Source organism: Typopeltis vanoorti, chromosome 6 (assembly GCF_054136105.1).
Source record: "Typopeltis vanoorti isolate ZY-2024b chromosome 6, IOZ_Tvanoo_1.0, whole genome shotgun sequence".
Taxonomy (NCBI): Eukaryota; Metazoa; Arthropoda; class Arachnida; order Uropygi; family Thelyphonidae; genus Typopeltis; species Typopeltis vanoorti.
This window is the reverse complement of record NC_143554.1, coordinates 132,317,340-132,332,770: the sequence shown is the minus strand read 5'-3', so window position 1 is coordinate 132,332,770 and position 15,431 is coordinate 132,317,340. Positions and strand designations below refer to the sequence as shown.

Here is a 15,431-nt window from a genome sequence, read left to right as displayed (position 1 = left end):
TCCATATACAAAATAAAAATCAAATGGTGTCAAACCTTATTACTAAAATACTCTGAATATTAGTGCTGACACCTTTTGACTACTTGTAGTCGTTCAATAGAATGGGTGAGTAAATCCACCTAGTCTTTGCCTAGATTTTAGGCGAAGACTAGGTGGATTTATGAGAGTCTGGTGCAGGGGCAGGAGTGGGTTGCTCATTGCTTTATTAATTCAACCTTGGTATCACTTCTAGGTCTGGCTCCCACTGATGAGTCCTCAATAAAGGCCACTACACAAACCAGTCTGTGTAGTGGCCTTTCCCATAATGCATAGCATTATATATGTTCGTAAGGATATGAGCATTACATTATGGGATACTAAGACATTTGATGTGAAGTCATTAGCATTTAAAAAAAAGTAGCCCAGTCGTGAAGTTATTTCCCGTGCAAACTTTGTTTGCTTACACTTGAATAAAGGATGGAACCAAGAATATAATTTCTTCATATCTTTAATTGAAACCAGTTTTAAGTTATTATTCTGAGAGTTGATTTAGAAATATAGCACTTGATCAAAGATTAGAGACCACAGATATGAGAGTTCTGAGAAAAATTAGGGGAGTGAACAAATGGCATCAATAATAGAATCATTTTAAAAATGAAGGTATTATAAAGGAACTAGACTGACTATGGAGCATTCAAGAATGTGTAAGTAGTGCTAATCTAAGATGATATGGCCACTTGAATAGAATGGGTGAGTAAAGTTTGGCATCAAACAGGTGTTTGATGGCAAGAAAGAGATCCAGGAGGACCAATGAGTGCTCACAAATAATAGACTAATTTGGAGGAAATCTGTTGATAAGACATTAATAATAATGTAAAATTAATCATGTATAGCTTTCATAATAGCCTATGACAACACTACATGATTAATTAATTTGAACACCCCTTAAGGGGTACATGGAAAATTGATGATGATATCAAATTTAATTCCACTTTTCTTCATAATTGATTTATTCTTATGGGAAAAGGAATACAGAACAGCGTATAATATCCAGGTCAATGTTCAGTCTGGAAAGCCAATCCAAGGCCTCATCCGTCACCTTGTGTAGGCCACCACCATGAAATTGGCAACTTGGGCAGTCGTTCACAATATGAGTAATCATCTGAGTCACAGGAGAACAATCACAATAAGGGTGGTCTAACAGCCTCCATTTAGATAGGTAGCCACATTTGCCCTGGTTAGTTCTGATCCTGTTGATTGATGACCATATCTTCCTAGGAAGTGCAAAACCAGGCTGACTGTGAACATTGGTGATCCTAGTATTCTCACTATTTTGGTCTCTGATTCGGTAAGGCAGGCAGTCCTGGATGGCCCAGTTCAAGATCAATCAGATAGTGGGCTTGTCTGCAATGGTCAAAGGTGCTGCTATACATCTCCTTTCCCTTGGTCTAGGGACAGGGTCTATGGCTAGCTGTGGTGCTCGTATAATGTCCAGGGTAGCCCTGCCATTCCACTCCCAAGCACAGTCATTGGCTGTGGCAGAGTGAGTGTTTATTTGTGACTGTGGTGGGTGGAGAGCCCAGTATGGAATCCAACTCCTTGAAACACCAACAGAAATTCAGAATAAGAAGCTGCAATCAGTAAACCACTTCTTTTTGATAATACATTCAACAGAGATAAACTTATTGAAGCATCAACTAAGACACAATTTGAAAAGTTAATTCATCCAATAGCTATTGGAGTTGGAGGAATACCAATTACAGTTACCTCCGACAAAAATGTAAACTTTTCTGGTGGGGGGGTGGGAGGCATCGATAACACTGTATAATAGATATGAGATTAGAATATAGAATGATTAGCATTTTGGCAAGGTCTTAATTAGAGTAGCCAGAATATTTATCTTAAATCTTTGGTTCTCTGATACTTATGGAAAAAGCAGAAAATGACTAAATTTCATATGTCTACAGAGTTAGATATAGTATTGTGCATTATAATTTTTTACTTAAGACATAAAAGTTTACAAACAGGTGGTTAGTCATAAAAAATTGATTTGTCATAAAAGCACAGGAATAGGTAATTTGCTTTCCTTCCTTTTCTTGTTTCCTTATTAAATGTGTGAAATCAATTGCATTAAATCAGTAACTTCATTCCTATTATAGTTAATGTACCATACAGATATTTGTTTCTTTTATAGTGTATCTTGACATTACTAAATATTTGCAGGTATCAATCTTTATCAGAAATGGACAAAAAAAGACTGGAACATGATGAAGATCGTTTACTCTCTACAATGCTTTACAATATGGTGGGATTTATGGTAATGATGAATGTCAGTAAGACGGAAATCAGACGTAAAATTTGCAGATTGTTAGGGAAGTGCCATATAAGCCTTGTATATAGTGCTGAGGTTAATGAACTCTTGGATCAGATTTCAAATTTGGTAGGTGCTCAGAAATCAAGAAGAGTTATTGCCATATTAACTGTTATTTTTTCTATTTTTATAATTTCCCACTATCATTTTTGAGAATTAAGAAAAATTTTGTTTCTACATAATTAGCATAACTCATTTCCAGAATGCACTGTACACCTTTTTTGGTTTGTGGGGGTAAGAGAAGGGAAGGTTCATGAATCATCCAGGTGCAATTTTACTGATGATCTGGAGTTTTGATGCTTTATAATGGGTTCTCTTTTTTTCTTAAGAATAGCTAGCTAGTTCATCAGCAAAACAAAATGAAGGTACTGCTTCATATTGTTTGGCTAATGAACCAGTTATTTTGCTCTGACCTATGAAATACACACTAATGTGTTTTATCTATGTATGTTACTCCCACCACGATAGGAGCCTCTGTAGCTCAGTCAGTATAGACGAAGCCCTGGGTTCAATTCCAGTGACGTGATGAACCTTTATCTGGTCTCTTTTGATGAAAGGTGAGTTAGCCGGTCTCATACAGAGGTAGGGGGTTTTTTATCACCTGGAAACTCAGGTTTTTCATTCCCAAAAACAGGCAAACCGGCCCATGAACATACATGGATTACAGTCATGAATACATTCCAGGCATATGCCAGTCCCAAGCCCATATAATGGGGGGGGGAACAATGGTGAACTACCCTGTACGAAAGTCTGGCTTTGCCTTGGATTTTTCGCAGTGAATGCCTTGTGAAAAGTGCTATATGTATGCACCGAAAAATGTGAAAGATCTGTGGACTGTTTGGGTAAATGAGAAGGAAATCATTAATGTATGTGAAAAGTGTCCGGATAGATTAGAGCAATTAGAAATGGGATCAAATGTCCGGACCATAGTAGAAGAGCTTCGGTAGCAGTTAATGAAAATGAAAAGTGAAATGAAACATTTGGAAGAGGATATTAAACAGCTAAAGAAGAGATTGGCTGATGATAAGGAGAAAGTTAATGTTATAAAGAAAGAATCAAAGGATAATTGTATATCACTCTATAGGGACTCGATCATTAGAGGTGTGATTACTAATAAAGCGCACAAAACATACTTTCCTGGTGGAACAATAAAGCACATAACTAATGTGTTGCAGAAAAGGAAATACTGGGCATCAAGATTAGTGGTAGCTGTGGAGAAAAAATTACTTAGTTGAGAAGAAGAAGAATGTTGATAGAAACTTGAAGAAGTTGTTGCAGCAGGTCAAGAAGAATAGTCTTGTTGGGAAAGTCGTAGGTGTGTTGCCCAGATATGATAACAGTGAATTGAGAAGGAGAGCAGAGATAATGAATAGTAAGATGGCTGAGTTGTCTGAGGCAAAGTGGGTTCAATTTGTAGATCTGTGGAGTGAATTTGAAGGGAAGTTCAAATAGTATAAAGCTGATGGATTACATTTAAATAAATTTGATGTTGGGCATTATTATTATTACTACCCCAACACCTCATGGAGTCAAAGACTCATCTGGAAGGTCCTTTTATCACACACACACACACACACACACACACACACAAATCTTTTCCAGGAATGACCTCTGGTTCTCTCCCGATCTCCAACTATTTTCTGTAGAACTTCTCCAGCATTGATCCTTTACCAACTTATAGGTCTCTATCATATCTTTCCGTCTTCCTCCTGTCCACCAGACTCCGCAAATTACATCTTCTCAATCTTTCCTCAAACTCAACATTCCAGAGGTCAGAAACTACTTAGTCAGTCGCCTTTGGACCCTTTCCAACATCTCTTCATCCTTCTGAAAACCAGGTGACAAAATCTGGGCACAATAGTCCATGTGTGGCCTAATCAAAGCCTTATACAACGGAACAAGAATCTCCCTACTTCTACACGTCAGTGTCCTCCACATCATTCCCAGAAGCCTTTATGTTGGCTTCACAATTTTGGCTATGTGTCCCCTAAATTTCATATCCTTATCCACTATCACTCCCATATCTCTTATTTCTTCCTTCTTCTTCAAGTGTCATCCCATAGAAGGAGGTTGGCAACAATGTCATGGAACCTTTTTCTTTCTTTTGCTGCTCTGGAACATTTATGGTAATTCAAGCCAGTCCAGTCCTTAATGTCCTCAAACCACATTCTCCTGGGCCTACCTCTCCCTCTTTTTCCATCCAATGTCCCTTCTAATATTAATTTCTGAATGCCTTATTGTCTAGTTAGATGTCTAAAATATATCAGTTTTCACTTTTTAATTATTTTCATTAATGTTCTTTTCATTTTTGCTTTCTTTAAAACATCTTCGTTTTTCATTTTCTCTGTCCATGGTATTTTCAACATTCTTCTGATGGTTCACATTTCAAAAGCTTCTAATTTTTTCTCTGCTTCTTTATTTAGAGTCAAGTTTCACTGTTGTAGAGAAGGCTTGACCAGATATATCATTTTATTAATCTTTTTCTTGTGTCTGTATTAATGTCTCTGGATATTAGAACAGTTTTCATATCAGTAAAGTCTTTTCTTGATATCTGCATTCTTCTTTTTATTTCTTTAAGGGAATTTCCTCTGTCTGTAAACATTTGTCCCAAATATATAAAAGACTGAACCTGTTCAATTTTCTTTTTGTTAACTGTTATGTTCAGTTTCTTATTTATTGGTTCTTTTGATATAATCATGCACTTTGTTTTCTTTAGGTTAACCACCTCACTGACTGTTATGGATCAAATACGCATCCTCATATGCTTTGTATCCATCATATATTTCAATGTAATATCAATGGTATTATAATTTTAATATGCACTTCGCATCCATGATAACTTTGACATCTATAGATGTCTTGGCCGGTAGTGTGGTTAATAATTAGTCCCATGTCTAAGCTTCTGTTTTAAATTTCTGTGACTAAGTTTTGAAGATCATCTTCAGCTATAAGAACTGTGTCAACTGCATACCTGAATTTGTTGAAGTTCCTACCTCCGACTTTTACACCCTTAAGTTTTGAAATATTTTTAAAAACGTGCTCACTATATATATTGTGCAGCAAGTGATAAGACACATCCTTCCCTTACTCTTTTTTTGATTTCAAAGTTGCCAGAATATGTATTTTTATATCTTATTGAGGCCATTTGATTCGGTATATATTTGTAATTATACATAGATCTTTTCTTCCACCTCCAACAATATATATCCTTACCAAGCATAAATTCTGCATCCCATCTTTGTTTTCCAAATTTTAAAACTTTACATTTTGCAACATTAAACTCGCATTCCGTTTTCCGTGCCCAATCACTCAATTTATTCAAGTCTTCTTGTAAGGCGACAACATCTTCACTACTCTTCATGGTTCATCCCAACTTTGCACCATCTGCAAAAAACTGAATATCTCCATCCAAATCTTCACCAATATTATTAATATACAAGTTAAACAGTAATGGCCCTAAAACAGACCCCTGAGGCACTCCACTAGTGACTTTCCTTTTCCTGGATAACGCTCCCCCATACACAACTTGTTGATACCTATCGGATAGCCAGTCTCCAATCCAATGCACTAATCTAATATTGAACTCCATCTGCTCTAGGACTATCAATTTATCATGAGGTACTCTATCAAAAGCATTTGCAAAATCTAAGTATATTACTGTATATCCTTCTCCTCTGTCCAAGGAAGCAGTCACTTTATTGTGATAAGTAAGTAGATTACTAAAACATGACCTCCATTTAGCAAATTCATGCTGTCCATCAAAGATAATACCATTGTTCTCAACCCAACTCTGCATCCTAGTTCTCACAAGCTTCTCCAACAACTTAACCACAACACCTGACACAGAGATAGACCTATAGTTTGATGCTTGAGTTCAATCACCTCCTTTATGAAGTGGCACAATCTTGCCCTCCTTCCAATCCTTGGGAACTTCACCGAGTGCAAGACTCGTATTAAAAAAATATGTCAGGGCAGGTGTTAACTCCCTGGAACCTTCCTTCAGAATATGTGGTGATATGTTATTAACCCACAGCCTTATTAACATCTAGGTTACTCAACTGTCCATACACCTCTTGCTCACTTATAGTCAGTTACTCCTAACCATCATTAACTGCCTTCAATCTCTCCATGAAGTCACATTGACATTATTGAAAGACCTTTATGAACTGCTCATTAAGTATCTCCACCACACATTCTGCAACAGCTGTCTTTATACCATTTTCTCCTATCAATGTCATCCTTCCATAATCATTCTTTCTTTTGCTGGCTACATATCGAAAGAAATCCTTAGGATTCTTTTTGGCTTCATTAGCTAACTGCTGTTTATACCTCTCTTTAACTACCCTCACCAACCAAGTCACCCTTTTTGCCTGGTCTTTATAGACCTCATGGAATTGGTTATTTCCACTTCTCTTATGCTGCTTCCACAATGCCCTCTTTCTCTGTATTGCATGCTTAATCTCTTTATTCATCCATCTCACACCTACGTAATTTAACCCTGTCACCCTTGAAATACATTTAGACATTGCATCTACTAGATAGGTTTTGAAAATCCCCCAAGCTGCATTGATCTCTTTTCCAGCTAACTCCTCATTCCATGCTACACCCGCAAACTGTCTCCTGAGCTATTCATAATCACCCCCCTTGTAGTTCCACATATACCCTTTTCTCACAGAGGTCCTCACACTGCTGGCAACCCCCTAGGTAATCACCTCATGGTCACTCTCACCAATTGGTGGATGATTTGACACCTCATTTATAATTACATCCTCTGATGAGATGACCAAATCCAAGACCCTTAATCCTCGTGTGCCCTCTGTTACTTACTGTCTCAGGTAGTTATCCCTCAAAAACTCAAAAAACTCATTTTCTTTACTTCCACTTTCTACCTCTTCTTTCCAGTCTATATTGCCATAATTAAAATCACCCATAATGATATCACCCTTTTCTTCTTTGCTTGGCTTATTTGACTATACATTTCACTATCACCACCACCACCATCCATATTACCAGGTCTATAACAACATCCCACCAAGTATTTGATTCTATTCACCTCTATCTCACACCATACTGCCTCAAAATCACTGGCACTGTCATCAAGAGCACTTCCCCCTCCCTTTTTACCCTTTCTATCCTCAAGAAACACATCATACCTTTCCATTTCTATTCCTGTCAGGATGTCGTCCTCTTCCAACCATGTCTCAGTTATTCTGACAATCTTTGGGTAAGCAGACACAATTAGTGCAATAATTTCATCTGCCTTGTTTCATACACTTCTAGCATTTGTATACAAACACAACAGCTCATTTCTGGTTCTACAGCTAGTTTCACTGACACCACTCACTTGATGTGATCTCTCCATGCTCGACTGGGTCCATTTCCCTTTCTGATTATTCATTTTAAAACCCTTTTCAATTCCAACTGTTTCCTCTTATCCCAGGGTATCCCATTCCTTTCCTGTCTATATATGCTCTCACCTCCTCTCAGAGCATTTACCTTTCTCACGCAGTGTATCCCTGTCCATTCTGAGCCTCCATGTTTCGCTGCTTCTCTTGCACACCCATTCTCTCATTTTCTATACTCATGCCACTCACTTCCTCCTTCATAAACACCTCTTCAATCTCTCCTGCTCTTCCACACATCACTTCCTGCTTGATCTGACTCATTCTCTCTCTTTCTCACTCTACTCACACCATAAACACTCAAACGCAATCCCTCGCTCCCATACAGTTCACTTTGTCCTTCAAACTCATTCCACACATTAACAAACTGTACTCCCGTCTCCTCGCACATTTCAGCCACATATCATTCATAATCCTTGCTGTCCACCTCATCTCACCACAGTCATACCTAGGCAACACTCTGACTACCCTTCCTGTCACACTATTCTCTTTTATCCTTCTAAGCAGCCTCCTGATATCCATTCTGACGTACTCTTTTTTCCTCTGTCAAATCATTCGTACCTATTAAAACCATCAACTCCTTTGCTCACTCCCTCCTGATATCCAATGCTCCAATCACTCTACTCATTTTACTGCCTGGAAAACATACCTTGTGCATCCTATCACCCAGCACACCTTTAATAATGGAGTCACCATACAGCGCCACTCGCTCATCTTTTGTTAACTCTTTTGTGCCATCGTGATTTGTTTTAATAGTTTTTACCCAAATTTTCTTAATTTCATTCTGCATCAATTTCATCGCTTTTCTCATCCAATCCAATTCAACTTCCGAATCTCGTGTTACATTCTCTCTGTCATTCAATCTTTTAAATTTTCTAACTCTAGACCCCTCTTCTCACCTTCATTCTTATTCATCCTTCTGTGTTTCTGTACTTTCGGTCAACATGCATCCAACTTTTGCTATCGTTCATTCTTTCAATTTTTTCCACTTTTAATTCCTGCATCACTCCATTTCCGGTTTTATTCGTTCTCTCAATTTTGTTTCCTTCCACCACTCTTGCTTCACTTTCATCCTTTTTAACATCTGTTACGGTTTTTAAATCACTCATTTTCTTTTTTACTGATTTTTTAACATTCTTTCGTCTCTCTTTCACACCATCCTTCACTTTCGAACATGCACTCATTTTCCCCGCTACAATCTCGCTACCAACACTTTCTGTCTTCAATTTCATATTAGCAGTCATCGATTCCTCGTTCAGGTCACACTTCGCACACTACCTCCTTCCATCCACCCTAAACTTCCACAACTCTTTTATGTAATCGAAAGAATACATATAATATACCTCACTCTTAACGAAATGACTGAAGTCTAAATTAAAGTCATGTAATGACAAAGCCACCACCATGTTTCCTCTGCCAGTTACTACTCTAAGGTCTAATAATAATAACGAATTCATAATTAAGTTTAGGCAAAAGAAAATCCCCCACTCTAATAATACTGGTTGCGCACAACTTTTACAGCAGCTCTTACTCAAACAAATACTCATATATACTTAATTATTCCAAGAATGACTTATCTCAATCTGGAGCTCTTCTTCTTACATGTCCACCATGCTTGACTCAAGGCACAGAGTCAAGAAGTTAATGTAGCAAATGAGCAGAGTCTACCCATGAAACAGGATGGTACAAATCAACAGATTTTACAGCAGGAGGAAGATGGATATGAGGTTAAAGATGTAGTTGCAGCAGCACAACATGATGGAATGCATAAAGGTGATGATGAGACAGGCAAGAATAGAAATCACAGTCAGGATCAGGGAAATGGGAGTGGTCAAACCAAAGAGAGAGAGAGGTGTAGTATAGCAACCAGTGCCAGCCCGAGCAAATTTTTGAGTGTGTGTGCAAGATTTTTTTTCCCTGCCATTCAGTCTAGAAAAAGATTTTTTTTTGCCCCTGCGGCTTGAAAAAAAATTTTTTTGCTGCCCTTTGGTTTCATATTTATATTATTTATTAATATATCAATTTTTTTATATTAAAATATTTAATTACTAAATAAAATTTTCCGATTAATTTTGTTTTTTAAATAAAAATATTCTATTTATAAGAGAATCAAATTTTCTCAATGAAATTGGATATAAATATTTCTGTCCCAGGGATTATCAAAATAAAAATAATTATTTGGAGCTTATATAATTAGAATAAAATATAATTATTTTCATATATATGTATGTATAAATTTAATATTTTTGAAATACAGGGGATCCTCGAGTTACATCAGAGATCCGTTCCTACGGACTGACGTAAGGCGATTTTCGATGCAAGTCAGAATTACCATAGCCTAAGTTACTTACCTAACCTAAAACACCCTAAAGTCATACGCATATATCAAGAAACAGAACTAGGTAGGAAAATGAAAGGGAGAACATAATTACTGTATTGTACAGAAAATTGACAAAAACGGCGTTGATGCTGGTCTTCCAGCCAAAGAACAGGAAGCCTTTCCATCTCAATCATGAGCCTACTATGTTTTTTCGTAATCACAGTCGATTTCATGGGCGCCAATCCTTTCACGTGTTCAAGGATGTGAACTTTATCCTTGATGATAGTCCAGACTGTGGTACGTCTTAAGTTCAACCCACTGCCGATGTTTGTTGGCGTTTCTCCCTTTTTTACCCTTTTAATAATGTCTAATTTCACTTCTAATGTAATGGCTTTCCTTTTCTTTGACACATTGCCATCGGAAGAGTCTGCCTTACGTTTGGGAGCCATATTGAAGGGTAGAAAATCACAAACACAAAAGTGAGAGAGCGGATGTAAATAAAGCACGCGGTACCCAAAAAGTGTATGCCGGGATCCAAGCGACACCACCTCTCCCAAACAAACGGCGTATTCTTTTGCCGCGCACACAAACAAGTTCGCCCGCGACGTTTGAATTTTATGTTGCGCTGCTTCAAGTCGAAATTTATTTTTTAAATTATTTATGGAATTACTGCCGTAAAGTCGAAACGCCGCATGTTGAGGACAACGTAGGTCGAGGACCCTCTGTATATAATATATTATATCCAATTTAATTAATTTTTTATTTTTGCTGCCAGTATAATTGCAACAAACCTTTGTAAGTTTTTTGCCCTATTACTTTTCTGCCTGTGGCATTCACTTATTCCACCCCTGCCTCGAGCAGGGCCTGATAGCAACTAGAATAGAGAATGTTGGTGCCGGTAGGATGGCCCAAACACACAGCGATTGTTATGTTTATACACAAATGTAAGGAGTAGTCGAAAGAAGGGAGCTGAGTTTATGGCATTGATTGAGATGATATGCCCCAAAGTAATTGGAATAAGTAAAATTTGGTTGTTTGAGGAAGACGTGATGTCAGGAATAGAATTAGAAGAATATATAATTTTCCGGAAGGAAAGAGATGTCAGAAGAGGAGGAGGAAGTGCTGTTAAAGATTGCAGAGGAATTGTGTCCACAAAGTGTGGAAGTTGATGGTGCATGCACAGATTTTGAATCTGTGTGGTGGGAAGTTGAAATAAACAGGTTAATATATCTGATGGGATGCAGTTATAGGCCAGGAAATGCAGAGAATACTGATTGTGAAATGTTTAGGCAAATTATTAGTTGGGCATGTAAAAAGAAGATGATCCTGATAGGAGACATTAATTACAGGAATATAGACTGGAAGGAGGAGATAGTGTATAGGAACAAGGAGAGCGAGTGTTTGATCCCATTATGGAAAATCATGTTGAAAGAACCCTACAAAAACAATAGAGGATCCAAGACAGTCAAAATGAAATATTGGAAACTTTAAGTAACCTAATCAGGGATACAATTTTATTATCGATTCGAAAATCTAAATAGTATTCCATAATTTTAGATTGGACACCGTATGCAAGTAAAACAGAACAAATGACCATTATTATTCGTTTTGTTTCCTGTGACAATGGAATTGTCAAGATCAGGGAAAGCGTTTTAGGTTTTGCAGATATATCAGATTCCACAGGATGTCTTTTATGTGCAACAATAATGGAACATTCCCATTGAAGACATGCGAGGTCAAGGGTATGATAATTGGGCAAATATGAAAGGGAAAAAACATGGGCTCCAAAATTTGCTTTTGAACAAAAGTCATCGACCTTTTTACGTGCCATGTGCTGCTCATACTCTAAATTTAATCATTAACGATGCAGCCAAAGTGAATGCAGATACAATTAGTTTCATTGCAATTATTCAAGAAATATACAATTTCTTTTCATTCTCTTACAAACGTTGGGCAATCCTTTTAAAGTTCATAAAAAAATTAACATTGAAACGGCCATCAGAAACGCGATGGGAAAGTAAAATTAATGCAATCCGCCCTCTACAATATCAGTTACAAGAAATTTATGATGCACTTTATGAAATTTTAAATAATGAAAATTTTAATAAAGAAACTCAGCATGAAGCACAAACATTATGTGCTTCATGCTGAGATATTCTATGCTTCATGCTAAAATAAAGGACTACACATTTATTTGCTCTCTTATAACTTGGCATGATTTACTTAACAGAATAAACCTTGTGAGTAAAATGCTTCAAGACAAAAATATGAACATTACACTTGCTTTACAATCTATCGAAAATTTCAAAATATTCTTACGAGAATATCGATCAGATACAAATTTTAAAGAAGTTCTAAAAACGGCAAAAGAACTGAGTGAAGAGGTGGATGGAGAACAAGAATTTAAAACTGGTACAGAAGTTCAACGACTAAAGAAGACATGACAATTTGACTACGAGCATCATGATGAAACGCCACAATTGCCAGAAGATAAATTTCGAGTGAATGTGTTTTATACACTTCTAGACATTGCAATGTGTTCGTTAATAGAATGTTTTGAACAACTAAAAACATATTATGATAATTTCTATTTCTGGTATAGATTACTACAAATTAATAACGAAGATTTACGAAAAAATTGTGACGATTTAAAGATTCTCTTGAAGGACGGTGAAAATAAAGACATAAATGCAATAGAACTATATGACGTTATGTGCTTTCAGGGATATTTTTCGGAAGGATAATTTAAATATTCAAAACGCTTTCAATATTCTTAATTTTATTGTGTCCAATAATTCATCTTTCCCTAACTTTTCAATTGCTTTAAGAATACTATTAACCTTACCTGTTAGTGTAGTGAGTGGTGAACATTCCTTTTCCAAGTTGAAATTGATTAAAACCTACTTAAGAAGAAGTATGCCAAAAAAAAGCTTGTTAGTTTGTATTGAAAATGATATATGTGCGGAATTAGACGTTAATACCATTATTTCTAATTTTGTAAATATGAAATCAAAAACCCTAAAATTTAAATAAAAAAATTTCAAGTATATTTATGTAATTTAATTTTATTTTCTGTTATTCTGTAAAGATGTTATTTTTTGAATACTTATATTAAATGTTCTAATTATTTCTGAATTCTTTTCTTATTTTCTCATCTACCTTGAGTTTCTTTTATTTTCCTAAAAGATAGTTCCACTTATAAAAATTATTAAAAAATTTTTACAAGTTACTAGGAATTTAGTAACTTGTAAAATGCAAGAATTTTTTAAACTTTAGTTCAACTAAATTTTAACTTTAATTAAAATTCATTTTAATTAAAGTGAAAAGTTTGTTAGCGATTCGGGTCGGTGAGAAGGCTATAATCCCTGTATCATTATATTCAACGATTAAAGTGAAGTGGCTTTATCAAAATTTGTTTTAACTTTTGAGAATTTTTTGAATATTCAGGTTTGTAACGATTATCCTGCCTAGTCAGCACCCTTGGTTCGTTACATTTAGCGAACCAACGTGTGGCTGTTATGTCAAAATTTATTTAAGAAATTTCAAATAATTTAAATTTTTATTATCGTAAAAGAACCACACACGCCCGAATCGTTACAGGGGCGCTTAGATAGAAATTGCATGCAGGCAGCAAAGACCCTACCGTTGGCTCTGGTAACAAGAGCTATTACAAGATCAAAAGGATGGCAGAGGAATGGACACTCTGGCATACCATGATTGCTTACCTGCAAACTGGAGAACCTACTTTAAAATCTGAATTTTCATTGTAATCATAGGACGATGTAAAATCCAATAAACTTGGGGCAATAATTCTATCTTTTAAGGTTACACAGTGATCAGCATTCATAGCGAAGAATTTATGGAGACATAAACACACGTGTTGAAGTAATTACTTTATTTATAATTAAGAAACTAACACTCGGCATTTTGACCTCTCGTTTGAGGTCGTCATCAGGAAAACATACATGTGCACAAGACACAAGCTACATGACGCTACATAAAGTTAAGATAAATCTAAATGCTTTGTTAATCATTTACCCTGTCCTGACCTCTGGTGAAAAAAAAAATTAAATAAAATAAAAATATTACTAAATAAAATATATACAAAAATATAAATTAATTCACAAAATAAAATTAACTTTTTTATACATATCAGTATAATAATTTACAGATGATAAGGAAAAAAGTTTTGTAGCAGAACTATATCAAACAATTTCTATAGTCCTCGCATATTAAGGTTTTCTTGTGTTTGGGGTTGTTCTGGATGCTCTGTGGACTGAAGATGGGTCCTCCAATTATTAATCCATCATTCTTGTTTAGATTCAGATGATGTTTCAGCATCTCATAGGCTTCTTTGAACTTTCTTCCAAAGTAGGTTTTGATGCAGTGGGGACTTGGTGCCTTTCCAGTTAATTCTGTGACATGTTTGATGTGCATCGTCTGACAGGCATGTTTTACAGTAGTAGAGGAATTTAATGTGGCATTTGTTTGTCTTTTTCTTATTGGGATGAAATAGCTGTAGAAGGAGGAAAGTGATGGACCCATGGCCATACCTTCTTTTTGTACGTAGAAATTATTTCCCACATGTAATATCCAGAGTGAAGTACTTGGGCAAAGAGGGCCATGATATCGGGAAGAAATATGTTCTGTATTAGTAGAATAATATCATGGATCGGGATGTTAGTGAACTGGACAGTTATGTCAAAGTGACTAATAAATCTTCATTGTTTTGTGTAATGTTCCTAATTTTGTTTATGAAGTGTTGTATATTTTTTATGTGTGTGTGTGGGGGGGGGGGGATGACTTACTTACTCCTTGAGTGTAGCTGCTAATTTCTTGGCCAAGTGATATTTGGGGCTGTTGATTCCTTCAACTATCATTCATAGTGGTGTGTTTGTTTTGTGTATTTTAGGCATGCCATAAATGTGATTCAAAAAAACCACATCAAGAAGAAGATATCATGGCACTCTTTGCCCATGTACTTTGTTCAGGGTATTTTGTCTGTAAAAATAATTTCTACCTACAAAAAGAAGGTACAGTCAAAGGCTCACAACTGCCCCCTCATAGCTAACTTCTTAATGGAAGACTTTGAGCAATAAGCTCTAGATTCAGCAAGCCTAAATCCCAGAGTCTGGCTCCGGTACGTTGATGATATTTTTGCTATTAGGCCCCACAGCCTTAAAACATTAAATACGTTTCTAAGCCACCTGAACAAACAACACAAATGAGATTGAGACTTTACCATAGAGATTGAAAACAATAACTCCCTTCTTTTTATAGACACACTTTTGACACATCTTCCCTCAGGCTGCCTTTCATTCACTATCTACCATAAACCTACACAAACTGACAATACATA

The 15,431-nt window shown here is 36.2% G+C and overlaps 1 protein-coding gene across 7 annotated transcripts in view; it reads left to right on the top strand.

Annotated features, from left to right (window-relative positions):
- Positions 1-15,431, top strand: part of Rab3-GEF (Rab3 GDP-GTP exchange factor) — a 1,186,669-nt gene that overhangs the window by 754,067 nt on the left and 417,171 nt on the right. For all 7 annotated transcript variants that reach the window (XM_090394443.1, XM_090394448.1, XM_090394444.1 and 4 more), the window contains one exon: positions 2,203-2,419. In XM_090394443.1, coding sequence (XP_090250569.1) covers positions 2,203-2,419 — 217 coding nt within the window. The remainder of the gene's footprint in view (positions 1-2,202; positions 2,420-15,431) is intronic.